Raw genomic sequence first — 27,384 nt, forward strand, 5'->3', positions numbered from 1 at the left:
CCTCCCAAATCCAATGCTTTCCCTACTGTTGCATAGACGGGAGTGGGAAGAGTAAATGTTACCCCTTGGAAGTCCAACACTTTCTCTTCCGTTGCTAAAACTAGAGTATATTTAATATTCTTAGACTCCAATAGTTTTCATAATGTTGGTTAAATGAGATCTATAGCATTATTTGTTTTATTTTTGTATTTTATATTACTTATTTTTACTTTTAAATGTATTTTAATGTTTATAGTATTAATAATAAATGTGTTTTTTGGATTTTTCATATCTTATTTAATGTCTACATGAATTAATATATTTTTACTTATTCAGATGTTCTATATTTGCTATGGTTTTATTGTGTATGTATGATATATTAATTTTCATATAGTTATTAGTACAAATATATATATGCATATATATTTCCATATTAATAGATTTAAAATAAAAAAGAATGGCAATCTACTGATTTGAATACTAATACATTTAAAAAACTAAAAAATATTATAATGAAAAATACATTTTGTATTATGTTAATCATGTTTTATTATATATATATATATATATACATAATTAATTTAAATATTTACTTTAGTCATATTAATTTTAATATGATTCTTTATTTCTTTGTACAAATATATATATATATATATATATATATATATACATGATTTTTATTAATTAGATTATCTATTTATTTTCACAGACATACATTTAAAATAAAAAAGAATAATATAAATGAAAATAAATATTTGTATTAATTATGTTACACTATAGGTACATACATGTGTGTGTTTGTGTGTTTATACAAGTATATATAGATACAGTGTTAATTATGAGTGGAATATAATAAGTTTAGAGTATATTAAAATGTCATATTTAGTAGTCTAAACTCTATTTATATTAAAAGTCAATATTTTTGTCTACATTTGGACAATATTAGTGTCAACAATATTTTTTATAATAATTTTGTACTTACCATTATAAATATAGGAGCACAATATTGTGGTAAATGATAATTTAGACAAGATATTTTTGTCAACAATATTGTTTACCACAATATTGTGTCATTGATCCCTCTCAAATTATCTTTACTACATTGTGACCCTGATTTTGTGGTTGCAAACCCATTATTTTACGAATCTCAAGCTTTTTTACCTCAAAATCCGCTCATACATCAGGCATAATTTCCCTTCATGTATGTTACCTGCACATGCACCCACATCCTATTTTTCCCTTTATATACAGCTGGGTATCTACAGCCACATGTACCAACAAACCTCTTTGACTCAGTAGGCTAGCATGCACTACCGGTATATGCATGGGAAGGTCAGAGAACGTTGTATACAGACTTCCCAGATGTCCCGTTTTGTATTGCATGTATTGCCTTCTCCAGTGCAACAAGAGGGCCTTCACCAGCTTCTTTATATGTTATCCTAGTTGTATTGGCTTCCTACATTTGCTTTCAATGAACCATTGCGTTTACTTAATCCTTGCCCTTTCCACAAGCCGTTTCTTTCGGTGATTCCACCAAATAACTTCTCACTACCCTTCCCATATTTACTTTTCCTCTAGTGTCTGCTTCCTGCACGTGATTATTGTGCCCTTCCCATGGGCTTTTCCAGTGGTCCATTGCTCTGGCACCTGTACCCTACTTGCCCCTTCCACAAATGGTTCAGCAGCACAGTTCAGCAATACATACATCCTCTTTGTGGACTTTGTGCTCTTCCAGCATGTTGTCCCCGTGACTCTTACCTCTCGTATGTACTCCTGCATACCATGTGTTTAGTGGGACATTCTCTGTTGTACACTTCCTACACGTGTGTAGGGTTTTGTATTACATTGTAGTTTGATTAAATCCATGTTTGAACTCTATTCAGGATGTGTGGTCAGGTACTTCTCTGATCTAGACAATCCCCACTGCTCAAGAAAACACCCACACAGGAGACCCTAGTGCACCAGCCAACTCTTGGAGAGGTCTGAGAAGAAACGGACAGTTGCTAACCTTCGAAGAAGATGCTAGCTTGGCTACCAGGTACCCTTCTTCAGTACTGGAGCCCACTGTCTTGTGTAAAACATCCCCTTATTTCCCACTCTACTGAAACTAATATAATGGTAATAATGGCATGTGATTGGTGGTTCTGTGACACTATTAATGGAAAATTACCACATTGGCTGCAATAAGCTGTTACGTCATACATGTTCTGGCTCTGATTTGATAGTGCTAATTTCTTTGTCAGCTTTGTATAAATGGTTGTACTTTGGGGTGCTTAGAAAGAACAGATAGACTGGTGACTTGTGTGATGGTGAGCTGTCACTGTGCTTTTCTCATATGTGATCCATACTATGTAGCTCCTGCACGATATTGTTCCTTTGATTGCTATAGCAAGGCTGATGAAGATTACACAGGCGAAAGCCCAAACTAGGTTAGCAGTTTCAACATGGTAAAGTCTATTCTTCCCACCTAGTGAGAATGGAAGCTCATGTGGTGGGTAGGTTCCCTCTTTTTCTGATCAATGGTACTCCTGAATAGCCTGAAGAGAGGAGTAGGCAGATGGGTGGTAACTCCACTGACATTCCCCTGACAGCAGAGATTAGCAAAGGAGCAGCTTCGATTCTTTTTACCTATTGGGTAGGACCTTTAGGTTCTGTTTCTCCTTGCTTGTGTATAAGCAGCTGCAACAGATTGTGGGTCAATACGAGAAGAGGACACATCCAGAGGGCAGAGAAACAGCACTAGGTGAATTTCACATCTAGTACAGTAAATGCTGAATAATCATTGTATGCTCTTTCATTATTTTTATGCATGTTTCATCACATTATCTCATTACATTGCACTTTCCCTCCACCTCTCCACCTTTGTAAACGGAGCGTTTAGAATATTGTCATAGGGATTTATATGGCAGTTGGGACATGCGCCCTTCTATTTGTTTGGATGTGCTTTCACAGAAATGTTTTAATAAACGGCTTAGGCCCGGTTACGATGACGGTTGGAGTTGCCTCTGACCGATACTGTTTTGGTGAGGGAACCGCCCGACCATAGCTCGGCGGTTCCAAACACCTAATAACGATGCGACTGCACATGGTGTGGTCGCAAACTCCCGTTTTTATATGGGAGCTTGTGTGGTGGGCATAAACAGCCCGCAGCACAAGCTCCCATTAAGAAATGGGAGTTTGTGAAAATTCCTGCACCGTGTGGCAGTTACATGGTGTAGGGATTTTCAGGGGAGCACCATAGTTTCCAACCCACCAGGCCCAGATGCGGAGAGCCCAGGGGCAGGGGCCCTGCTAGGGGGCCCCAATGTCTCTTTCTGATAGCCTTTCCTTGTCGGAAAGGCCGACATGGAAAGGCTGTCGGAAACTGACATGATAATCCCGACGGCTGTTATACCTAGCTCTTTCAGCGGGTTTATCTCCAGACCTATTTGCCTTTGGGCCTCCTGTTTTTGATCCTGTTTTTGTTGATTTTAGGACTTTGGGCACTTTACCACTGCTAATCAGTGCTAAAGCGCATATGTTCTCCATATAAATTGTGTTTATGGATTGGTGTTTCCATGATTGACTTACTACTAAGTCCCTAGTACCATGCACTGTGTGTGCCCAGTGCCTATAAGTCAAATGCTGCTAGTGGGCCTGCAGCACTGATTGTGCCACCTACACAAGCAGCCTTTCAAAGGGATCTCAGACCTGCCAATACAGTGTCTGTGCGCAGTTAGGTACTGCCATGTCGACCTGGCATGTGCACCCACTTGCCAGGCCCTAAACCTTCCCTTTTCTTACATGTAAGGCACCTCTCTAGTAGCCCAAGGTACCCCCATGGGCAGGGTGCAGTGTATGTGAAAGGCAGGACATGGACTGGTGTGTGTGACATGTCCTGATAGTGAACTATAGCGTAATTCATTTTTTTACTATCGAAAGGCTATCTGTCCTATAGGATAAAATGGGAGTTTATTTATAACATCTTATAAGTATAACTTCCCATTGGGACAAGATAGAAAGATGGAGTTTAGTATGCCTGAACTCAGAATATAAAAAAAAGCATCTTTTGGAAAAGATGATTTTTATATTGTGTGTTTGAAAATACCACTTTTAGAAAGTGGGTATTTTCTTGCTTAGCCATCCTGTCTGCCTTTGCTGGTTTGTGGATTGACTGTCAGGCTCTCACGTGACAGGGGCTGGGATGTGCATTCACTTTAGACAGCCACTGGTGGGGTTGAGGTGTGTCCTGCATTTCCTGGATGAGTCTGGGCTATGCTGAATAGACATGGGCTGCATTTAGAGTAGTGGGAGGAGATTTCTTTGCACCTGAATGGGCCTTGTCTGCCTTACACAATGCTGTCTCCACCTCATGCCGGGAAGCTGGACCAGAGAGGACAGAACTGGTTTTTAGTGAGCACATAGCCTCTCTGCCACAAAAAAAAAAAGATACATTGAGTAGAAAAATTGGGGCCCAGACCCCAGAACTTTAGAATACGTCTGGACTCAAGAGGAACCTCTGCCAAGGAGAAGAGCTGGGAAAGCTGAAGGAGAAGTACTGCCCCTTTTCTGTGTGCTGTCTAGGGTTGGCCTACAGTGGCTGTTTCTGCCAAGGAGAGGACAAATACTTTGCTGTGTAGTGTGTAGCCTGCTTGGAGAAGATCTCCCTTTCTGAAGTCTCAGGGACACAAAGATTTCACCACCAGCTCCCCTGGACTTCCTTGCTAGGAGTTCGGACCTGCAAGAGGTGCCTGTTCCTGTGTTGACGTATCCGCACCCGTTTCAGACACAAAACGCTGTGCAGTAAGAATTCCCACGCATCGCCATCGTGCAGCTGAAGAAACAGATGCAACGCCTGCCTGCAGCTGGCGAAATCGCTGCATGCCAAGTTTCGTGCACCGTTCTCCGAAGTCCGAGATCACTGCACCGACTTCAAAGTAGGCCCCGCTGTGTGACTGCAAGAACCGATGCATCGTGGGACCGTGGCTGGAGAGATCACTGCCGCATTGAGAACCAATGCATCTCCAAATCCCCACGCATCGCACCGGGGTTCCAAGTCTACAACAACACCAGGGCTGCAGTAAGAAACTGACGCATCACCTCCCCGCACAGTAAGAAATCAACACATCACCTCCTATTCAGTAAGGAGCCGACGCATCAATTTTTTGCGGGAAAGACTAGGCAAGTGGATTACAGTTAATATTAAATTACGGCCATGAGAACTTATTCCAACATGGTTGTTATGTGAATCTATTGCCCCTCATATGCACCTGTGGATAGTTAGTACTTCCAGAGTGATGGGTGAAACAAAAGAGAGGATTCGAACATTGTATTACGTGCACTAAAGTAATTTAAATCATGGCAACGACTCAAAAAAGATATTGTCTTTCATAAAATGCAACATATCTGCCATTTTGTAAGTTCACAAGGATGTAAACTGTGATATAATAGTTATATACTAGATATACTAGTTATTTGCTGCTAAATATAAAACCTTTATTGTTGGTGGAGAAGTGTGGCTCAGGGGTTAGAGGCAGCAGACCCGGAAGCTGAGATCGGTCCTGGACCAGGGTTCAATTCCCCGCCTCGGCGGGGTCTTGGGCTAAAAAAAAAATTCCACGAACTCGATAATTCTCGCCCCGGTGCCTCCTCGACTCACGGGTTCACACTCTGCGACTCTGGGCAATAGCTTGCTTAATCTCCACAACGGCCCCTCGCGGCGGGATGCCTGACTTTCACCTTGTGGATACCCTGCTATCTCACAGGGGAATACCAGGAAGGGTTCCCTAAGCAAGCGCCGGGAAACCCACTGCGGGTAGCTGTGCGCTATATAAGCTCAACTACATTTACATTTACATTTACATTGGCTAATTAGGCTGAAATGAACCAGAAAATATCAATTGGAAAAAATACTTTAGGGCTCCAAATGTAAAAATAAAGGTATATGGGTTAGGCCTACGAATATAAATATTACAGTCTAACGAGTACAGTATTACGAATCTAAGTATTATAGTTCTTATCATTGAAGATTCCTATTACCTACCATTGGTTTCCCATATTATTTGTAATTGAGTCCTATCTTGTGCGTTTTTAAAATGAATACCCAGAATGTTTCTCTCCTTTTTGCATTTCAGTCATATTCTGCTGTGTGAGATCACCCTTTGTTTTTCGATGAGTCACCTCAAATCTGATTCCTAATGCTTAGTTAGTGTACAATGTGAAACCAAGGTTGCATCCATTTTTGTGTCCTAAGCACTGATTTGTGTCCCCAAAGCACACTTCGAATTCTCTCTGTTTCACTTACATATCCCATGTTGCATGGACATAAGATGAGGTACACTATCTTGCTTGAGCAGCAGTTTGTCATATCCTTACGCTTAATAGAGAAACCATTGTGTACTAGTCTTTTCACCACATTGCACTATTGCACGCTTGACTTGTGCCACATTTGTGGTTGCCCTCAATCAGATGGATTTTTTTAACTATAGATCCATGCATACACTGCTTGTTTTCAGGCAGGTTTTAAATTTGCATTCCGCCAGAACGCATACATTGGTTTATCCAACATCTCATCCTCCTCGGTAGAGTTAAGGATGTGCCAATTTAAGTTTATGATTTTTCTAATCTTACTGTTCAAATTCAATTGTTGAGGGACACATACTATTCTCACTTGTTTCTGTTTTTGTCTAGCTGTAAACATTGCTACCCTATTAAAGTATTGGCTCTCTTGTATGCATGCCTGACTGGGCGACATGGATATCTTCTATTCCCTCAAATTTTTTTAAGTCTTCTGCATGTATTTTAAAATCTTCCACAGAGGAACAATTCCGCCTTCGCCTTAAAAAAAGCCAAATGGAAAATGCTCGCACTGACTTTTAAAGGTGAAAGCTTGATAAATGCGATAGTTTGTTCCTTGTTGAGGTTTTTCTGAATAGGCCCACATAGACGGATCCCTGTTTGTCATAGATACATATGTCCTTAACCCCTTCCACGCTCATGACGAGCTGGGCTCGTCATGCAGTAGCCTCCTGCTACGCTGATGACGAGCCCAGCTCGTCATGAATAATGGGGTTCATGGAGTTCCAGCACAGGAGAAAAAAGTCTGCCCGTACTTCTGATTTTTTGGGGGGTGAATTTCAGGTTAGCATCACACATATTTATCCACCCTATAAATTCGCCCACCATATCATCAATATATCGACACAAATTCCTACTACTTTCGGAGAAAGGAGCAACTTAATTCAAAAATAATTTCTCCTCAGATATCGCCATATAGATGTTTTCAGCATTTGGGGCACCAGATGCACCCATGCTAGTCCCTCTTGTTTGATGACATAATTTGTTATAAAATTTAAAAAAACTTGAGGACTATCTTGAGGACTATCTGGAGGCATTCTATAATTAATTGATTTGGCCTATTTCCATATGTTCGTGGAAGTAAATCTGAACAGTTTAAGTGACACTCGTGTGGATATAGGTATAGAGTGCCTCTATGTCTAGTGTTCACAAAATCTCCTAGTTTGCATTAAAAGGGGGAATTTTTTACTATTTTGAGCATTTGTCCAGTGTGTTTAGTATATGACTTTAAGTTAGTGACAATGGGCCATAAAAACATATATGTATTTGGATATTGGTTATGTTGAAGCACTTATACTGGATTAAATGGATCTCAACAGAGGACCTAGCTCATTCTTATGAAATGTAGGTACCCCATACATAGTATGGGCCTTAGGGTAGCTCGTTTTGAGAACTTCAAACTCTTTTCAACACATGCCCTTTATCTCCATTGCTCTATCCATGATTTCATTCATGTCAGTTTTCACACTTTCAAGAGACCCAATATGTGTTTTCTGATAATGTGCTGGAATGATGCCATCTATTACATTTCTGTTCTTAGGGTGTCTTGGGCTTGCCTCTTCCATCAGCCTTCCACATATTTGTATTTCCTCTAGTCACTCAAATACAATTTACATTTAAATCTATGCTGGTTCTTCCCTGGACCCTGTCCCATGGCAATTGTAAAAAATCTTGACACTTCAATTATGCTTAGTTTGACGTTACTTTGAAATCAGTCCCTTTTGAATAGTTAACTTGCATTTAATTGCAAGAAAGCATTGGTGTCCTACTTTTAAAGAACCAGTCTTTCGACTCTACCATTACAGCATAGTTTCAAACTATTTCTCTTTTCCCCTGTTCTTAAAATTCTACTAAAAGCGTAATTAACACCCAACTCTGCTCTGTTTTTTTAAGAGAAATATACTTAGCACGGCAATGCTGGTAATGGTACTCAACGATCTACATCTTTATTTAGAAGAAGCTAGTTTTGTAGCCCTGGTGCACTTAAACTTCTCAATAACATTTGAAACTGCTTCTAATTGTATTCTTCTTGACTTTTTCTGCGAGATGGGGTGTGTGAGATCAAACACTTGACTGTATTGGTTCTTTCTGTCCAGTCGCTCCAGGTTATATCCCTTCCTCTACAATTTCATCCTTCTGGGGTTACTGGGCTCTGCCCTGAACCTGACGTTATTTAAAATCGATGTTGCCCCTCTTGCAAGACTAATTCACTCCTTCCATGTCCCTTTTTTTTCTTACACTGATGGTACCCGGCTTACCGTCAACCGTAGTGGTGATAATAAATTCAAGTAAGAAGAATGTGCATCTGGTATCCCAAATGTTATGTTGGCCACAGTGTCTCACTAACCTAAGGTGTGTGCAATGGCCTAGGCCTGTCACTGAAGATGCAAGGTCCAGGACATGCCCTGTGGCCTGAAGGGGCACACTAAGCATGCCCTCATAGTGGATCGATTATTGCCTGCTGAAAGAGGAAAAGAGCATGCCTGGCAGGAGGAGAGTCTGTCCAGCTCAAGAAGCCCACCATGTTCCCAGGTTGGGTATCACCCCAAGAAAGTGGACTGTATTGCAGGGCAAAGCAAGTAGCTACTTACAGCATGAGCGGCTTTCCTGATTTCTTTATGTGGTTCTGGTTGAGAACTGCCCCCAAACACTTACTCACTTGAGTGCGGTTGTGTCCACTGACAGCCTCTGTGAACTGCAAGATAATGCTGCAGGTGCCAGCAGCTTATTTGCCTGGGAGACAGCAACTACACGTCACTGCTAGAGGAAACTGGTTGGCCTTGAAGACAGCATCTGGTGAAGAAGCTGTGCCAATGCACCGGACTGGACATGCAGTGCTTTGATTGTCCATCAATCCTGATGCATCATCACTGAGTGGAGTCAGACGGCCCGAGAGTTACACATTTGTAACTGTAAGAACAATGACCTGATCTGCAGCTGTGCCTAAATCATGACTCTACCACAGATTATGTATACTGTAACCTTTAGGGTCCCAAGGGTGGGTTCAGAATGCTGAAACAGTGGATTGCAGAGCTTACGGAGGATGCAACCAGGGATACAGCCCTCTGTTTGCAACTTAATTCCACGGTATAGTAGTTAGTTTCATTATTTTATTAAAGCATTTGGTTTTCCTAAAAGACAAGCACTGAGCTGGACATTAAGTTATTGTTTGTCTGTTGGCTAGTTGTTGAGTTCTGAGCTTTTGCCCCTGACAATAACATCGTGAGATGTGTTGGACTGCGTGACCTTGCTACCCTCATAGTCAAGTGGGGAAAGGGTTTTACTTGGGCCAATTTGCAGAGCAATAGTAGGATGGACACCAGTGGTGACCGACCTGAACCACCATGGGTGGAAACCAGTAGCTGCTGTCTACCCTGTGTGCCCCAGAACGGGGTCTGACATAGCCATTTTGAGTATTAGTGTCTTCATTGGCTCTCAGTGAATGTCTTGAATAGGGTTGGCTAATAAATTCACACACTAATGTATGTAAAAAAAAATTGACATTTATTTTTAAAATGTCAGTTGAAGGGACATTGTGGCTATGACTGCAAACTAAAAACCAAAAACAATGTTCCACCTCTTGGGGCCTAATGTTCCATTCCAATTCACAAACCATGGATGTGTAATCTGCACACTGCCTGATTTGTGAATGTGAATGTAATTTGGGATGCGACCTCTGTACTAACAGGCTGAATTGCAATTGGGGGAGGTAGCAAAGGGACCTTCCTAATGAATATTAATTAGGTGTGTTGCAATTTGCAACCCTCTCTGATTGGCTGCCTGTGCAGGGACAGAGACCTGCAAGAAAGAGCAGACCTTTCTACCTGCATTTGCATTCCCAAAAAGGAAACTATTTTACAAAAGCAGCCAATGTCTATTGAAGAGGCCGTTGCTGCTTCAAAACCAAAAGTTTCCTGTTTTATTAGACAGCAAGCGAAGCAAGCAGTGGCCCCTGATACAACTGCCTGCTCCCTTCGAGATCACCCAACCTGATTCTCAAAGAGGAAGGGATCCCCAGGGTAGCCATTTCCCATAGCAAATCAGTAGCCACTTTATTTGAAATTTCTGTAGCTGATCAGTTGGAAACCATTGATACATATATTACCAATTATCAATTGGAAAAAAATAACCATGTAACACCCCTTCCTAATTTCAATATGGGTTGCAAAATGGGTTTTGTACGTAGGAAATGGCCATTTTGTGGTCACAAACCCTGTGATTTTGCAACTCACTCTGCGGCCACAAAATACCTTTGTGAAACATGCTCTTAGTAGTTGACTAACAAGCAAATGTAAGAACGTTTTGTAGTGATTTTTAATGCATATGTATTCTGAATCCTACACTGCAAACTCTACATCCTACGCTTGTTTACGAAAACCTGATTGTGAACAGGTTCTTTCCTTTAACATTTGTTCTTTCATATAGAAATAAATGCAGTTATTTCCAGCTCTGTACTTCACAGAAGACATAGGAGACGCACACAGAAACCCCAAAGAAGAGGAAGGAAAGCAGCACAGCCATTGGAAGCGTAGGTGGGGACAAGACAGCACCTATTACGCTATTATTTACAGTCTAACACGGTAATTCACAGTTCTCTTCAAGCTTCATTTTACTGCTCAAAATTTCTGCATTTTTATCTGCAGGAAGGGGCTATCATGAGAAGTACATTGACCATTTTAAAGCTTATTTAGATACTTGCCTTACAACCAGGTATGCGTGTGCTGCAGATAGGGTCTGAAGTTAGTGACATTTCTAGTACAAAGTTGTTTAATGGGTGAATGGGAACTGCTCCACCAAATAACTACAGGTTCTCCATTTCCTATTTTTGGTATTTCTCTCTAGAAAGTCGGGGAACAATATAAATATACAATATGGCCAACCCCGTAGTGCCCCTTCTCTTTTCCTTCAATGTGCCTCTTATAAAAAAATGTATACACTGCCCCCAAATAGAGAATTATGAAGATACTTCGCTCACAGCTCATTTAATATATTTCTGTTGTGCGGTTTAAAACAATGGGTTTTACTACTCTTATGTCAGAGCATTGAAGAACCAGGCTTGAAGCCTTTGTGGTGGTGGAGGTGGACACTGAGCCATCATCTCCGTCTGGTCTTCGGAGACTGAAGGAAGGCACTTTATGGTCTGCCTTCTCGCACCCATCTGAGGTTAGTGCAGACCTGAGGGAGAAGAGTAAATGGGAGAGGAGCTCCTGTGCCGTCAACCGCCATCTTACCAGCCTGTCGTGGGTCTGCAGAGATTTCGGCTGACAGGGGAACATTGTCAATGTTGTTGAAGGGCTCTTGTCGAACCTTAGATACCGGGAACCTGGCTTTCCGTTCTTACATTAAAAGTGGAGAGTACCTCTTCAGGGAGGGAGGTGTTGACACCCCCACTATTGACAGCTACCCCACTGCTCGCCTTGACCTGATTCACACTAGTGAACACAAGAAGAGACCTGTGATAAACGAATAATCGATTCAATCACATATAGGCAGCTATTTCATGTGGGTGACTCTTGCCTGTCTATTTTGTGGTGTACATAAAATCACTACATCACTTGTCATTTTAATCTACGGTTGGATAAAATAAATGGCAAACTTTGGCACTAGGATTCTTACCTTAATTCTGGCAGCTTCTCGATCTAATGGATCATGGTACTTTTCTTTCTGAAGATCCAGGATTTCAATGCTAACCAAGCCTGTTTTGCGGGTACGTCCTTTCATTTTCTACGTAGAGAAAAATGTAAAAATGTAATGTGTCAGTGCTAAAGCAGATATACTCATGTAAGGGGCACATTGACATTGAGATTCTCAATCAATCAATCATACGGTACTTGTATACCGCGGGTTATCACCCGTGAGGGTATCCAAGCGCTAGGCAAGGGGTTTCAGTCGAACAGCCAGATCTTGAGTCCCTTCCTGAAGCCTGTCAGTGAGGGTGAAGATTCTGCTTGGCAAGTCCAATTGTAAGATGTCAGTAACATTGTTAGAAAGAATACAAGCCAGAAGACTTGCCTGCACCGTGCACTGATCACTGGGTTATAAAAAAAAACCTTTATGATTTTATCAATGCCCTAAATCAAAATAATACTCAACTATAAACCTTAGTTCATGTCATGTAGACTTATATTTTTTCATTCTTAGTCCATCAAAAACAGACAATAAACATTTCTCATTCATGACAATACATGTTGTCCATAATGTAAACAAAAATTTCAATGTATTCTTGATAAACATACTGTTTCACAACATTTGATAATTTATGTCATAAACAATTTCAAAGTGCATGATGCTTTTCGGGACCTTATCGTCTCTTCCTCAGAGGTAGGCCTTAATGGAAGATGTGGCGTGACGAGATATTGTCACTACAACAACCCTCTACCACCTCAATGAAAGTCTCAACATTCCCTATGCCTTTCGTTTGTAACAGCGTTTTCAAGATTGCATGAAGACCGTGTTCCGTTTTTTTCCTGGACGTTTTTTTGTGTAAAGATGTAGATTTGGTCATAACTTTTGGATTTCGTCTTTCATTCTGGTGTATTTGAGCACGAACGGAGGTACCTTGGCAGGGAATGTTTTGATTTAGAGCATTGATAAAATTATTAAGGTTTTTTTTCATAACCCGGTGAACAGTGCACGGTGCAAGCAAGTCTTCTGGCTTGTATTCTTTCCATATGTTTAGACGCTTGTCATGGCAGCAAGTGTAGCACTGTTGCACTAATAATTTAGGTACACAAATATGATCAAAAGTTGTCTCATTTAAATAATAGAAGGTGTGCGCTTCCAACCCCAACTTATTTAGTAACATTGTTAGGTCACAGAGGTGCCCCCAATGGCTTAATGTGGTCAAGACCTTGGTGGAACTGGGATACTGAAACAGGTGTGTGCACTCAGTTCATGAGTACATTATCCATTTACCAGAACAGTTGCTTATATGGCAAGACTATGAGCATGCGATTTTAAGTAGTCAAATATATTCAAATAAAAGTTTAAAATACTCAAAAAAGTTCACATACATATATATGTAAGACCACAATTCCCCTTTCCAGCACTCCCACAAACTGCTCCTTGGGAATCTTCCAGATTGCTTGTACACAATCTCCTTAATTGTAAGGTATCCATTCCGCCTTCATTCAATTCTTTCACTTTATAATAAATAAATAAGACAACGAATGGACCCATCTGTTGCCCAAGTAACCTGTTCTCAATGAAAATAGTTCAAGGTCATATTGTTAAAGCCCCTAATAACAGAAATTAATTGTATCTTATATCAAACCAGACCTCCACTCAATAATCTGAAAGACTCTTGACTCAATGCTGAAAAATAAATAATTTATATTGTGCGTACTTTAAGACTGTCATCAGGTTTCGGCTTTGTCAATACATGTGCAAATAACCATCCTCCCACATTCAGAATATTTATATGCATATTTATAGCATGATTATTCGCTGCATGGGTCTGAAATTACTTCAGTCGATTTAGCCTCCAAGTCCAATGAGTACCATTATCTAGAGCAAATACAGTCTAGGACTTCTGAACAATGTTGCGTTTGTCGTACACAGTGAAGGTACTAGAAAAAGCATCTGCCACCCAACTTGAACAACCTCTTACACGCCACTAGGCCTGTGGTGATGGATAATCTGTGCGCCAATCCTACACAGAGATGGAGACTGCCTGCTAGGGCAGAAGGAAGATCTAGGGTTTATGGCAGGACTACGTTTCCCAGGTGTTGACTTCATTTTACTCCAGTGACTAGAAGAGACATCCCACACTCAGAGCAAGTTCACTTCTGAAAGGATCACACCTTAGATATAGCCCACTCACAAAGAGAAACATGAACATTCCCTTTTACAAACAAGGACTATATTGCCTATGCCAAGGTATGGAACTTGTGAGATCCACTGACCAATGTCTTTCAAAATAGGAGCAGTAGCACAGTCGGACCAAGCCCAGGAAAATATCACACAAGGTTATTTTCCAGTTGTATTTATTTTACTATGGAGCTCCCCAAAGAAGGGGAACGACTTGATGTTGAGAAAAATGAATAACTTAAAAATAAAAATGAAATTCAATGTAGACACTGCAATACTTTCAACTAGATAAGCTACAGATAATCAGTAAAAAGTGGAATTGTGATTCTGAAAAGAGGTGGCAGTGCTATCTTGGAGGTCGAAGGAATCACAGCGGACGATGAACAGAAAAGTACAATAAGAAAACCAAAGAGGAGCTTACCAGTAGAACAACTTCACAAATAGGAGAAAAGAAGACCAGGCAAAGTACAGCTGTTGAACCCATAATTTTGTTATGTATTCTCAAGCGATAAAACTGAGAACCTAGATGGGCTTCAGCGACATGTTTGGCAGAGGATGGATGCTAGCCCTTATACAAGAGATAGAATCTCATGGAAGACGCAAGTCTTACAGATGGTGAAGTACTGGGTCCGAAAGGGATACACAGTGGGTTACTAAAGGTGGTTAAATCGGTCTCCTGCGCTTGTTTGAGAAAGGAAAGGTTGGGAGTAAATAAAGAAGGGCATGTGGTCACACCACAAGACTGGGAGTAGAGAGGTCAGCTACTCCGCCAAAAACAATGGAGAAACTGATATAGTCACAAATCGAAGAAGAATCAAACACATTAAAAACTAAGTTGAGATTCACAAAAACATGCTTTACCAGCCACTGTTAATTAATATAATTATGTTTTATGACTGAGTGAAAATAAAACAAGGCACAGCATTTGACAGGCTTTGCAGTTAAGCCTGTTGCTCCATTGCCTCTGTAGGGGTGTAATACAGGCCTTATAATTACTTTATGTAAGGAACACAGTATTTACCTGCCAAGATAGCTCAGTGAGGTAAATATTTTCCACTGCCACTTGCATGTTACAAGTTTGAATTCTGGCAAGACCAACTCAGCTGTCCAGCTTTGGAGGTCAGTAAACTGAGTAACATTACATTGGGCATACGTTCCAGGTGGTATTTACAGAACTTTAAGCAGGCATAACTGCACTCTTAACTGCCAAGGTTTCATTCAGATTGCTATGTGTGACATTTTCATAATTCCAGTGTAATTATGAGCGACATTTCAATGACTATGAGTGACACTTTCTTGTGAGGAAAATCAAGCAATGAAGACGAGGGAAACATATATATCAGAAATTGCACCCATTTGAGCAACGAGAAACTCTAAGAAGATCTTGAAACTGCAGCAAAGCACCAGAAATGGACGAGCACCAACCTAGCAAACAAGCAGTAACTCCCAGCTAATCTTCATAAAATACAGTTTTGCGAATATACATGGTTCATGTTCTTTTGTGAAAACTGTCACTAGACAAAACGCTGATCTCGCCCACCACTCCATTATTCACCAGAGTTACCTTGACCTTTTTATTGTTGCATGAAAACTCCTGGACACACAAAGAATTTAGCCCCACTGCCAGTTGGTTTTAAACCCATGTTATTTTTCTGGGCCTTTGCAGAATCTTAAAGCATGATTCTCTGGGAGAGGTGGGGACCCTACTGGCCTATCCAAATCCATTTTAACCCTATTCATAACTTACCTAGGGTGTCTTCATCGGGCCGGGAGGAGCATGGGAGTGACCAGGCCATGATCTGCATTGCTGAATACTGCATGAGAGAGACTGCCTTAATCAGCCTGAGCCGAGCGGGCCTCCTGGCTCCTCCCTGTTAATCCTCAAATAATGCAGCATCATAAATTGGTACACAGGGTCTGTCCAGGCTCTCAGTCCCACGTGGGACTCTACTGTACAACAGACAGGGTGTGATAGGCCCCAGCGAGAGGAGTCACAGTCGCAGTCTGCAGCCTTGCAGATGTCTCCTCAGCAGCTTTTTAGCATTCATAATCACCCGGTTTAGTACCTTTACACATTCCTTCAAAATACCCCCAGGTGAGGCACCAAGCCTGAAGGAACTGGTGAGGGAGGGGATGGCCTCATTGCCTGGGACACTCCGTCTGTGGTGTACTAAGCAAACCAATGACATCACCGTAAGGCACCACCATCATAACTGTGTCTAATGGACTTCAACTTGCTGCACCTGCAAGAGCCTTTCTTGTGCTGGAGGTTTGGGTCTCTTAGGATGTTGAGCCATGCCCGGTAACAAACCTTTTTCCCTATTGGCAGAACTGCAGGAGTGAGGCACTGATAGGGAAGCAGTGGTGGTAATGAGTAGGCAGGCCAGGTGATCAGCTGAACTCCACTTAATTGTGCGGAGAGGTGCAGACAGAGACTCACTGCAATGCAAAGCTCACAGCTGTACTAACTTTACTTTTAAGAGCGCAACGTTCAGAAAGCTTATAGCTACAGAGAGCAGCTCTGCGTGCAGTCTGCACAAAGTTAAGTTCAGCCGTGCAAGTAAATTACATTAGGAAGCCAAGGAGAAGAAACAGTGAGAGACTCTTGGCGTACTCTCTGTCAGCCGCAAGCTCCATTGACGGTACAGGCCGCCCACAATGACTCCCCCGGCACCATACAGGGCAACTCGGCAACCGCGGTTCAGGTAGGCAATCCGACCGACTCACATGTCTTTGACTGCAGTGAGGCTCCTGAGGCAGTCACTCACCATCACTCTCAGGCCGCAGTCCGTTCCCAATCATTGCACTGGCCGGGTCACGCGGTGTCAGTTGTACCAGCGGGCTTCAAGATCGCTGCCCTACTGTTCACGGCGTCTATGGTGATTGGGAAAATTAAATCATGGGACAGACTCCTGACGTGATGTCAGTGATTGCCTCTGCCAGTGTCGGTGAAACAATGTACCCAGCCACAAGCTGAGCCAGCCCCTAAACCTGCAGAAAGCTGCCTGCTAGGAGCTTTGGCAGTCAGTGGAGGTACAAGTTAGCAGCACTCCGGCAGACAACTAAGGCACTATAAATGTGTGATAATGCATTTCATGCGGACCACCACACTGAAATGCGTTAGTCTAATGCCTGATGCTTGGTACTTGGCAGGACTGTGTACTATGACTACCTACATAAAAACAGGATATTACACAGGGCAGGAGTGTTTCTGTGGCAGAAATCTATAAACAACTAAGATAGTTAATGAACTGGGTCTCTTGCCATCTGAGCAGGAGCATATGAACACTATAAGTGAATTAAAAATATGCATTTGACAGATATGGGCAAGCACCAGGTCTGAATATGGGTAAATAAGAATAATACATAAGGTCTTTCTTTGGCACCAGGAAGTACCTGAAATGACAACTATGACCCACTTTCGGTGTAGGCATTCCCTTGATAGCCCCTTTGGCCAAAAGAGCTTGAACTTCCTGCCATCAGATGGACAATGGTACCTTGTCTGTCATTCTGGGGATAGTGGAAGGTGCAGCAGAACAGCCATGAAAAGTGAGGTATAACCGGTCTGTATAATTTGCAGGACCAACCTGTCCGATTTTATAGCCTGCCAGCCCAGTAAAAACTGTTGGATCCTCCCTCCAAACGTACAGCTGTGCTCCACTAAGGGCACACTAAAGGTGGCAGGTGTGATTGCCCCTGCCTGAGCCACAGAAAGATCAAAAGGGTTGTGTGGTTGGCAGGGCAGACAAGCCCAAGGAACTTACTGTAGCCCTGCTTTCTTTTAAGTGCTCCAGAGCAGAGTCCATTTAATTCTAAAAAGGAGAGTCTTATCAAAGGGCATGTGCATAAGAGAAGACTGGACATCACTGAAGAAACCTGTGCATCTCATCCAGGCTTGGCGACGGATAGCAACACTAGTGCCAATGGCTTGCCCACTAGAATCTGTGTCATCCAGGCCACAGCAGTTGTAAGCTTGGCAACACCACAGCCATCCAATATGACTTGGATAGCAATGGCCGAAGCCCTTTTGGGACACCTTGAAAGACTTGAGTAACAGTATTCCAAAGAGCATGAGAATAGTGGCCTAAAAGACAGCTGGCATTGACCTACCAGAGAAATACATTTTGGAAGAAAAACTTCTTATTTAGGGGAGTCAAAAAGTCATTAGGGTTTGTCAAGCTGGTAGAAACTTGAATCAACAAGCTCTCTGGAGAAGAGTGCTGGGTCAAAAAAGCGGGGACACAAGCGGCAGGGTGATGGCAATCTGTTGATTCGCTGTAAGACCAAAACAAGGTTTGACCCAGGGCCGTAAAAGGATGTCGGTAAAGGCCTCATTAAAGGGCAACTGGGGCTAGGTATTGTGTGCCTGGGTTGGAGAACTTCGGTTAGAGCATTAGTTTTGACCTCTAAGGTGGGGAGTTGGAGGTCAAGTACCTCTGCCGCTCTTTGCCCACTGCAAAGCAGGCACTCTCCTCAGTGGCTGGGCCTGGAGGTGAGACTAGGCCAGTATCAAGAGAGGCATAAGTGCAATTAACAGAGTGGAGGCCCTCATGCCAATTTTCCACATGGTAATGTAGCCCACACTGATCTCCCGCATGATACTCATTAGCTGTTCCAAATAGGGAATGGAGAGTGTGAGACCTGTCCTGCAGAAACGGGGCGCTGAGAGGCTCAGTTGGAGTGGTCAAGGGCTGCAGCTTGAGAACACCAATTGTGGCTTTGGTCAAGAAGTGGGTCCCTTGCTCACTGTGCCACTGGATTCATGCTAGCCTGGCTGATGAAGGGTAATACCGAGATACCGGTCCCAGGATGCTTGTTTCTGATCCAAGGAGTTTGTTTCTGGTACAGGGAGCTTGTTTCTGGTCCAGGGAGGGCTTGGCAGTTCGGTCTGACTGTTCCCATGAGGCACAGGGTCAAGACTGATTTGCATATGACTGGGTCTAAACTGGGGTGGGATGGTGAGCAAAAGAACGATGGATTTAACCCAGATCTCTTGACTGGGGGTGAATGTATGATTAATTCAGCATTCCGTCCATCATTTGTTTGCGTAGCACTTTTCACCCTAAGTGGGATGGGTATGCCCAGATGTGGGTCCCTAGCTCACTGTGCCACTGGATTTAAGCTAGCCTGGCTGATGAAGGGTAATACCCAGAAACCGGTCCCAGGATGCTTGTTTCTGGTCCAGGGAGGACCCGGCTTGGCAGTTCGGTCTGGACTGTTCCCATGAGGCACAGGGTCAAGACTGATTTTCATATGGCTGGGTCAAAACAAGAGTGTCATGGTGAGCAAAAGAACGATGGATTTAACCCAGATCTCTTGACTGGGGGTGAATTCATGATTAATTCAGCATTCCGTCCATCATTTGTTTGAGGAGCATTTTTGGTCAGGGCATCGCTGACTCGGAGAGCACAATGGGTAGCGACTTACCCTCCTGCATCCACGGAGTCGGCATCGGAGTATCAGGAACCAGCGTGAAACGTGCAGCCGGATGCAGAGTTAGCAAAGATGCCAGTAGGAACCCAGTGGCTGGCACAGAAGGTCCAACTGAATCCAAGAACCAACCCCCAGGTGGTATGCCAAATTGAGAACTTCTCAGCCCTGTGGGGCCTGCAGGTGCACCAAAGGGCATCAAAAGGGATTCGAAGAGTCAGGGCATGGCCTTGCAGACTCTTGGATCTGCCTCAATGTCGCAGACACCCCCAGAAACCTGGGTTGTGCTGGGACAAGTTGTGGGATTGGCTCTGATGTCGACTGACTTCCGGAGCGAGATTGAGAGGCATGATGATGACCTCACACCTTCTCAGGTGTAAGAGAGCAGCAGGAAGGGGTTGATTCCTGCTTGGGTTTCTTATGCTTTTTCTTTGACTTAGCAGAGGATTCAGAGTGCGACGATGAATGGCCTTGGGACTGACTTCTGGACCGAGAACCCGATTGAGGCTGACCTCTGGACTTAGATTGATTCACACACGGGGGCTTTCATTGTCTGGGGATGTACAGCTATGCCCCACAGTCACTAATGGCATTCAGCTCCATTAACTCACAGTCACTGCAGACCTAGAGTTGAGAGCCGACCACAGAAACAAAAGGGAAACCTGAAGGGGATCTGTCAAGGACATTTGCTTGTGACACGCGTGCAAGGTTTAACCATTGTCATCTTGAGAGGTTACATTTTTTCTTATACACTGGATTTTTTTAAGTTGTTGAGGTAAAAAGATACTTCGAAGAGATAAGAAATAGCTCTGGCTCTGCTTCTGGTGGAGCGGAAAGAAAGAAACTGACATTTGCATGCAGGAGTAGCGGCCTATATTCTCTCTAAATGTAATTCCTGGGGCAGAACGGTGTCAGTGGGGAGACACAAGGCACCACCTATCGGTACGCAGAGGTACTGCTCGAAAGTTTTCAAATGCAGTAGTCTCTATCAGAAACGTTTTTTATTGGTTAGGGTGCCTCACCAGAAGCCCTTGACACAATGTTGGAGAGATGTGAACCCTTTATTGTATAGGGAAGAGGGTCTGTAGTCAATGTATAAGACTTGTAGGTCATTGTTGTGTGCACCACAGTGGCACAAGCTACAGTAGTCAAGACAGGAAAGGCCCAAAGTGTGCACAGTGCTTGAGGTGGAAAGTGTGGAAAGGTTGAACCATAAGAAGTAGACGATGCTTTATGCTCTTCAGCAGCCTTAGATGTCACAATACGCCCATGCTCCTCCAGTACAATCGTACCGCTGGGAGTTCAACCGGACTCATTTAGATTACTTAGTTACACTAAAGTTCTCATGGCTCACTCCCTGAGTTGCTGTGTTTTTCCCTAGCAATACTAGAGAAGGGTCATTTTGAAGAAAAGAGGGACTTAGGCAGTAGGTTAGACTAGAAAACTATGTGGTGGAGCAAAGGCAAGTTTTTTAGTCTCCTTTTCTGCAGTTGAAGCCACCTCTGCAGAAGCCATGTTAGATACGTACTGATGAGTGGCGGTCCCATTTTTTACAGCTTAGCAGCAGTGTAAAAGATATGTTGAGCTAAGTGCTTTAAATTGAAAAACAGAAGTACTCACTACATTGATTGGAGTGGATCTGGAAGGGGCGTGTCTGGGGGCGTGGCTTTGAGGCAGGCATGTACAATAATAGCATTTTCTTCTTCAATTCAAAGTGTCCTTTGGCCAAATTCAGCTCATAGGTGCAGGGCATAGTTGGTATTTTTTCCCGTTTTATATAGCGTGAACTTTGCCCAAGGGTATTAAAGCTTTTTGTACGAAAAGCAGAAGTTTTACGTGAAAGCATACTTTTTTGTTTTTGTGGCACAGGGAGATTTATGTGATGTGCCAAGAATCACAGGATGTTGAGCCAATGCTAGGATTTCACCTCCCTGTGCCATAAAAGCAAAAAAGAATACTTTCATGTAGAACTTCTGCTTCTCATATAAAGCACTTGAATGCCCGCCTGTCAAGTTTGCGCTATGTATAACTGCAAAAAAGGATCAATTGTGCCTTGCACACTCGAGCTGAACTTGACCGAAGGGTGTTAGGAGCTCTGACAGACAATGGTGAGTGAATTACAGGGCTGCAACCTTACACTATAGCTGACAGCATGACAGTTTCAGTGTTGGGAGCTCTAGCCGTCAAGACACATGTCCTTATTCCTGTCGCCCTGTCAGTTAGAGTGTAAAGCTGCAGGAGCAAGCTGCCTCTGGAATACACTCGCCATTAAATGTCACATGCCCATATCCCAGAGCCCGACACCAGTAAGCTAATTGGAGTACCGGTACTCTCTTGACACAAGGAGATGTCCCGGTACTCAATGGGAAAACACTGTGAAGTGTCAGTACTCAGTACCGGTGAGTACCAGCCCCTTTAAAGCACTGGTTGAGCTGTTACCCAACTGAGTGATATGCATTTTATCCACCGCACTTCCACAGTAACACCTAAAATTGAGCTTTGTACCTTACCACAAATTCTTGAGCTCTAAGATGTGTGTTCCTCTAGTCTCACACGTTCTCTGGAAAAGACAGTCAGACACTTAGGGTCTGTAGAATAGAGGGCAGATGTACGACCATTTTTAGCAGGGATTCGTGCCGTTTGCGACTGAAAAAAAGGGCTCTAGCATGTATCAACCCTATTTTGGTTACCCACACGCGAAATAGGGTTTGTACATGGAAAATGCATTTTATCAGTCACAAACAGCTCGATGGTCCATTTGTGACTGGTAAAATGCATCGTACATCAGGCCCACTAGGTGTTACAACAATTTTGTACACAGCCATCACACGTATTGTACGCTGTTAGATTTTGTGGGATTGTTAAGAACTAAGCAGCAGGGCTTTAAGTGGGCCAGATCTCAAGGGGTCTGAGCACCGGCAGTTTTTTAAAGGGGGCCCCAAAACGGGTCTCTATCGGGCTCTGTTTTGAGCCCTGGCACAGGCGGTACGTTTTTTTCCGAACTGCAGTGACAGTAGTTTGCTGTCACTGCAGTTCGGAAAAAAAGTGCCAGGGTGCAAAACAGTCCGATAGAGACCCGTTTCGAGACAGCAAGCACATCGATGTGCACTGCTCACTTCTCACTAGTGGAGAAGTTACAGCATGACGTCATGCCAGATGAGCGTTGTGGGGGAAGGGAAATCCTTTAAAGAGTCACTTTCTTTGTGGATTTCCCTTCTCTTTGTGTTAGGCAAGAGCAGCAACATTGTGGTAGGGTCACCAGGGCTTTAATTGGAAGCTTTTTCAATATTATATGTAACTAGCCATAGTTGCAGCTTATTTATCTTATGCAACTAATAACCATTGACAAAGCCAATAGTCCCTACTTGTTGTAGGTATGATGTTACTTGTTGTATCACATATCTGGATGCAATGGCAGAAACAGCAAAATACAAGTCGGGCGGCACACTATGGTAAACAACACAGATTTTTAGCGTGTTTTAAAGCCACGCCCCTAATTACACTGGCCACGCCCCTGTGAGAGACCCCTCAGTTTTTTCATCCCACTAAAAGCCCTGCTGAGCAGTATGAGGTAGTTTAGTGTGATGTTTTGTGCACATGCCTCCTGTCTGATGAGAGGTGTGTGGGATCTCGGTGTGAACTGAATGCTGTGCTTGACGTGTATGCCTGCGCATCCTGTCTTAATGGAGGAATACATGAAGCACGTGTGTTCCGCCTGAGTGACGGCTGAGTCAGTAGTCAGCAAAAGGACCCAGAAGAAGACAGAACAGCACAGATCCGAGACAGATATCCAGATTCGATAGGTGATTATTGTGCTTGTATTGAATCTGCCCGCGTGTAGACACAGTGCCCGTCTGTGTCTACCGTCGGCATGTTATTCCGATTCCCATGTGGTCATTTTAAGTACCTACCCAGCCTTTTGCACTGCAAAGGCCTAGACTGGAGTGACCTACTTTTGAGGTAAAAGAGGGATTTTCTCTCTGGAAGTAGGTCTGCCACTATATATTCAAAATAGAAGGCCCATTCTTGGAGGAAGGTTTGCTCATTGCAAGACGTGGTGAGGGTAGTCCCATCCTTGTCACGGGGACCCTATTTTTCCCGTCCTTGGCTCTCAATAACAAATCAGTGCATTCTAGGAATTTTACACGTATTTCAGTTCAGCACACATAATTAGACCAATACACCGAAACCAATCATCTGCAAAAGGAAACCCTGGCACTGAAAACATGCCATCCCATGCGATGGAGTCACTTGTAAACCTTGAGTGCCAGCGTGAGGGGTGTTGCTGAATCCTGACTAAAATTCCGGACAACTCAATCAGACACCGAACATAAAATCAAAGCATTTGGACTGCGCTCCCCAACCCCAAAACTGTGGGGTCATGTACACTGTGGGGGTAGCAGGGGTTACAGTTAAGCACTTGCTTATTGCCCTGACAACTTGCAATTAAAGTAGGTGCATAAATCAATTGATGGGTTCTGAAAACATCAAGAAACGAGGAACACAGATCTGTAGGGAAATCAGATTTCAAGGTGGGCAGGAGCATCCGCAAAGGCAATGAGGTGGAGACCATGTAGGTTGTATGGCAGGCGCTAATGAAAGTCAACTGACATCAACCCATCCCTGGCATTCTTTCAGATACTCCGACTCTCACTCTTTCTGACACAGAGACCAGTCACCTTTATCAAAGATGGAAGCTTGTGCTCCATGGCAGTGAGCAATAGATTCAAAGTTCGGAACCCACCTAGGAAATGCAATATAGGGTGCAGGGTTTTAAGTGGGATGAAAAAAACTGGGGGTGTCTCAAAGGTGCGTATCCACTGTAATTAAGCCGTGGCTTAAAACAACATAAACTAAAAATCTGTGCTTAGCATAGTGTGCCACCGGACTGGTAATTTGCTGCTTCTGTCATTGCATCGAATATATAATACAACAAGTAACATTACACCTACAACAAGCCAGGAGTCTTGGATTTGCCAATGGTAGTTAGTTGCATAAGATAAATAAGCAACAACTATGGCTTCGTTGAATAGAATATTTAAAATGCCTCAGATATGAAATGAGGAGACTGTGAAACAACTATAACGAGTCTTTTCGTAGTTACATCAACGGCAGTGAAGGCACTGCTGCAGCGTTAAGCTTTGTTTTCACCCTGAGGGTGAGGGCAAAAGTGGAGAGCCCGACAGGGACCCGTCTCAGCAGCACCTGCTTTTTAGAATTACTGGTGCTGAGCGCCGGCAGGACCCGGTCCACTTAAAGCCCTGGTAGGGTGCACACAAGCTGTACTAGGTTCACCTTCAGACCCACCTCATTCTTCTCTTCAAGCTCCAGCTTCTGGTCAATCAGATCCGTGGCCCACTTCACCTCCTTCTCCATGGCTGACCCCCAAGAGCACCCTGCACAGACTGAAGCGGGAGCACGTCAGCAGGTAGTACAGACCCCACTCAGCTGCTGGGAGAGGCCGCGTGCAGATGCCGCAGAAAGTACTTCACTAAAAGTCTTCTAAGTACAGAGAGCAACACTTTCGACAGCTCCACCAATCTAGAACATTCGATGAGGTGTCACCGGTCCAGCTCCCGCAGACACCGTGGGCGGTGCGCGCGCGCTCCATCTTTTATAGACAACAGGCGGGGCCGCCCCCTCCCACAGGGGCTGAAGGGGCACCGCTCTGAGGGACAGGTGTGGCCCCTGCACGTGACCTTGGAGCCTGAGCGCCCAGCTCTGCCCGCTGCATTCCCGCGTGCCTCACTCTGACCTTGTCCCAGTCCCCGCCGCAGCCCCAGGCCCAGCCGCAGCCACTTTCTCCATGGCGGGCCTGTCAGGCCCGGCGGACGGCTTCATGAAGATCCCTCTCCGCCCTAGGGTCGTCACCGGCTGGGTGTGGATGTGCGCACACGTCTGTTGTCCTGCTAATCCTTGTGGTACTGACGCTGTCCGTGTCGACACGTGTCAGCAGCTGCGCTTCACACGAGCTCTCGTCAGAGCTGCAGGAAGAGCCGCGCTTCATCCAAGTACTACCACATCCTCCTCAATTTCTGAATCTAGGAATGTAAATCTGGTGATGCGATGCGACATATACCAACAAGCATTTACAATGCAATGGTTTCGCCTTTGGAAAAGTTAGAGCTATTGGCATTGTAAATGACAAAATTTGTATTTATGTGTTGGTTTTGAAAACAGATAAATAAATGGCATTGTCATTTACATTGCCATTAGGTTAATCTCGGCAGCCACTCTGCACTCCCTAGCATTCTGCAGTCACTCTGCACTCCCTAGCACTCCCTAGCAGTCTCTCTGCAGTCCCTAGCACTCCCTAGCACTCACTAGTCACTCTGCATTCTCTAGCACTCCCTAGCACTCCCTAGTCACTCTGCACTCTCTAGCACTCCCTAGTCACTCTGCACTCTCTAGCACTCCCTAGCACTCACTAGTCACTCTGCACTCTCTAGCACTCCCTAGTCACTCTGCACTCTCTAGCACTCCCTAGGCACTCTGCACTCTCTAGCACTCCCTAGGCACTCTCTAGCACTCCATAGCACTGCAGCCAGCCTTCCCGCCCCAGACTGATAGCCACTGAAGCGACGAGGAGGTCCGGGCACTCCCTGGGACGCTCCGTGCCAGGGGCTGAGGGTGGCGATTAGCGAACGTGCATTCCACCGGAAATCTTTGAAATAAATCCAGTTTAAAGAAAAAGGAGGGTCGGTGGCAGTCAGAATAGAAATTCTATTAAAAAAATATATAACCTGCAACCCACGGGCTGGTCCAAGCTACGAGGGGAGATACGCAGCAGCGCGCGTCACCCGAAATAAACCCACGCAGAGAATAAAGTATCTAAGAGAAGAACTGGGCAAAAGCAAGACAAGCTGGTTAAATACAGTAAGACTTGTGGCAATCGGAGGTTTGAAGCCTGGCAACAATGTGATGCAGCCTAGATGAACAAGGCTTTGAGGCGCCTTCGGACCCGGGAGAGCAGGTGGGAAGCCGGGCACAGCGCTCGAGCCACATCCGGGGAGCCCGACTGGCAGGTCGGTGCCGGGGCTAAGGGGCGTGTGCACTGCCGCGGAGCCGGTGGGGCGGGCCAGAAGTCACCTTGAGGGTCCGCTCCGATAGAAGACAAGCGAAAGGACACCATGAAAACTTTCAGGGAGCCGAGCCTTCCAGCTGGCAAGACGAGCAATTCATTCCAACCTCCCCTGTCTGTCTCCCTCTCGTGGCCTCCTCCTCTCCCCTTCTTTCTGCCCTCCTCCTTCCTTCTTTCCCTCCCCTGCACTGCCCTGCCGCCCCCTTTCTGCCCTTTCTGAGCTATTGGCATTGTTAATGACAACATTTTTATTTGAGTTGGTTTTGAAAACAGATAAATAAATGGCATTTTGTCATTTACAATGCCAATAGCTTACTCTCGCAGCCTACACAATGGATACGCTCTACGTACATCCTCCAGATGTGTCTGCAATGCATGCCTTCACACCACCCAGTACCACCTTAATACCCAAATCAAATCAACAGGTGAGCAACACGCCATCCAGAACTCTCTGCAAAGCCTCCTCACACCATCTAAAGCCATGTGCACACCCTCCCCATCACCAGAGGAGGAGTACAGCCCCCCAGAAGCTTGTGTACAGCCCCTCACATCTTCCAGTACCCTGTGCACACCCTCTTACATACCCAACAAGGGATACAGCCTTCAAAACCCCATACGTGCCCAGTTCACAATAGCCAGTGCACTTTGCGCGCACACTAGACCTGGGGTACAGCCCTCATAACCCTTTCATTGACCTACTCCATCTAGTGACCTGCGCACACACACACCAGACGAGGGGCAAAGCCTCA

The 27,384-nt window shown here is 44.2% G+C and overlaps 1 protein-coding gene across 1 annotated transcript in view; it reads right to left on the reverse strand.

Annotated features, from left to right (window-relative positions):
• ANKRD2 (ankyrin repeat domain 2) overlaps positions 1 to 25,020 on the reverse strand; it is a 63,203-nt gene extending 38,183 nt beyond the window's left edge. The window contains exons 1-2 of the mRNA XM_078641154.1: positions 24,862 to 25,020; positions 11,932 to 12,039 (exon numbers count right to left, since the gene is read on the reverse strand). Coding sequence (XP_078497280.1) covers positions 11,932 to 12,039; positions 24,862 to 24,930 — 177 coding nt within the window. The 5' untranslated portion in view covers positions 24,931 to 25,020. The remainder of the gene's footprint in view (positions 1 to 11,931; positions 12,040 to 24,861) is intronic.
• Positions 25,021 to 27,384: the final 2,364 nt, after the last annotated feature.

Source organism: Lissotriton helveticus, chromosome 5_1, assembly GCF_964261635.1.
Source record: "Lissotriton helveticus chromosome 5_1, aLisHel1.1, whole genome shotgun sequence".
NCBI classification, from domain to species: Eukaryota; Metazoa; Chordata; class Amphibia; order Caudata; family Salamandridae; genus Lissotriton; species Lissotriton helveticus.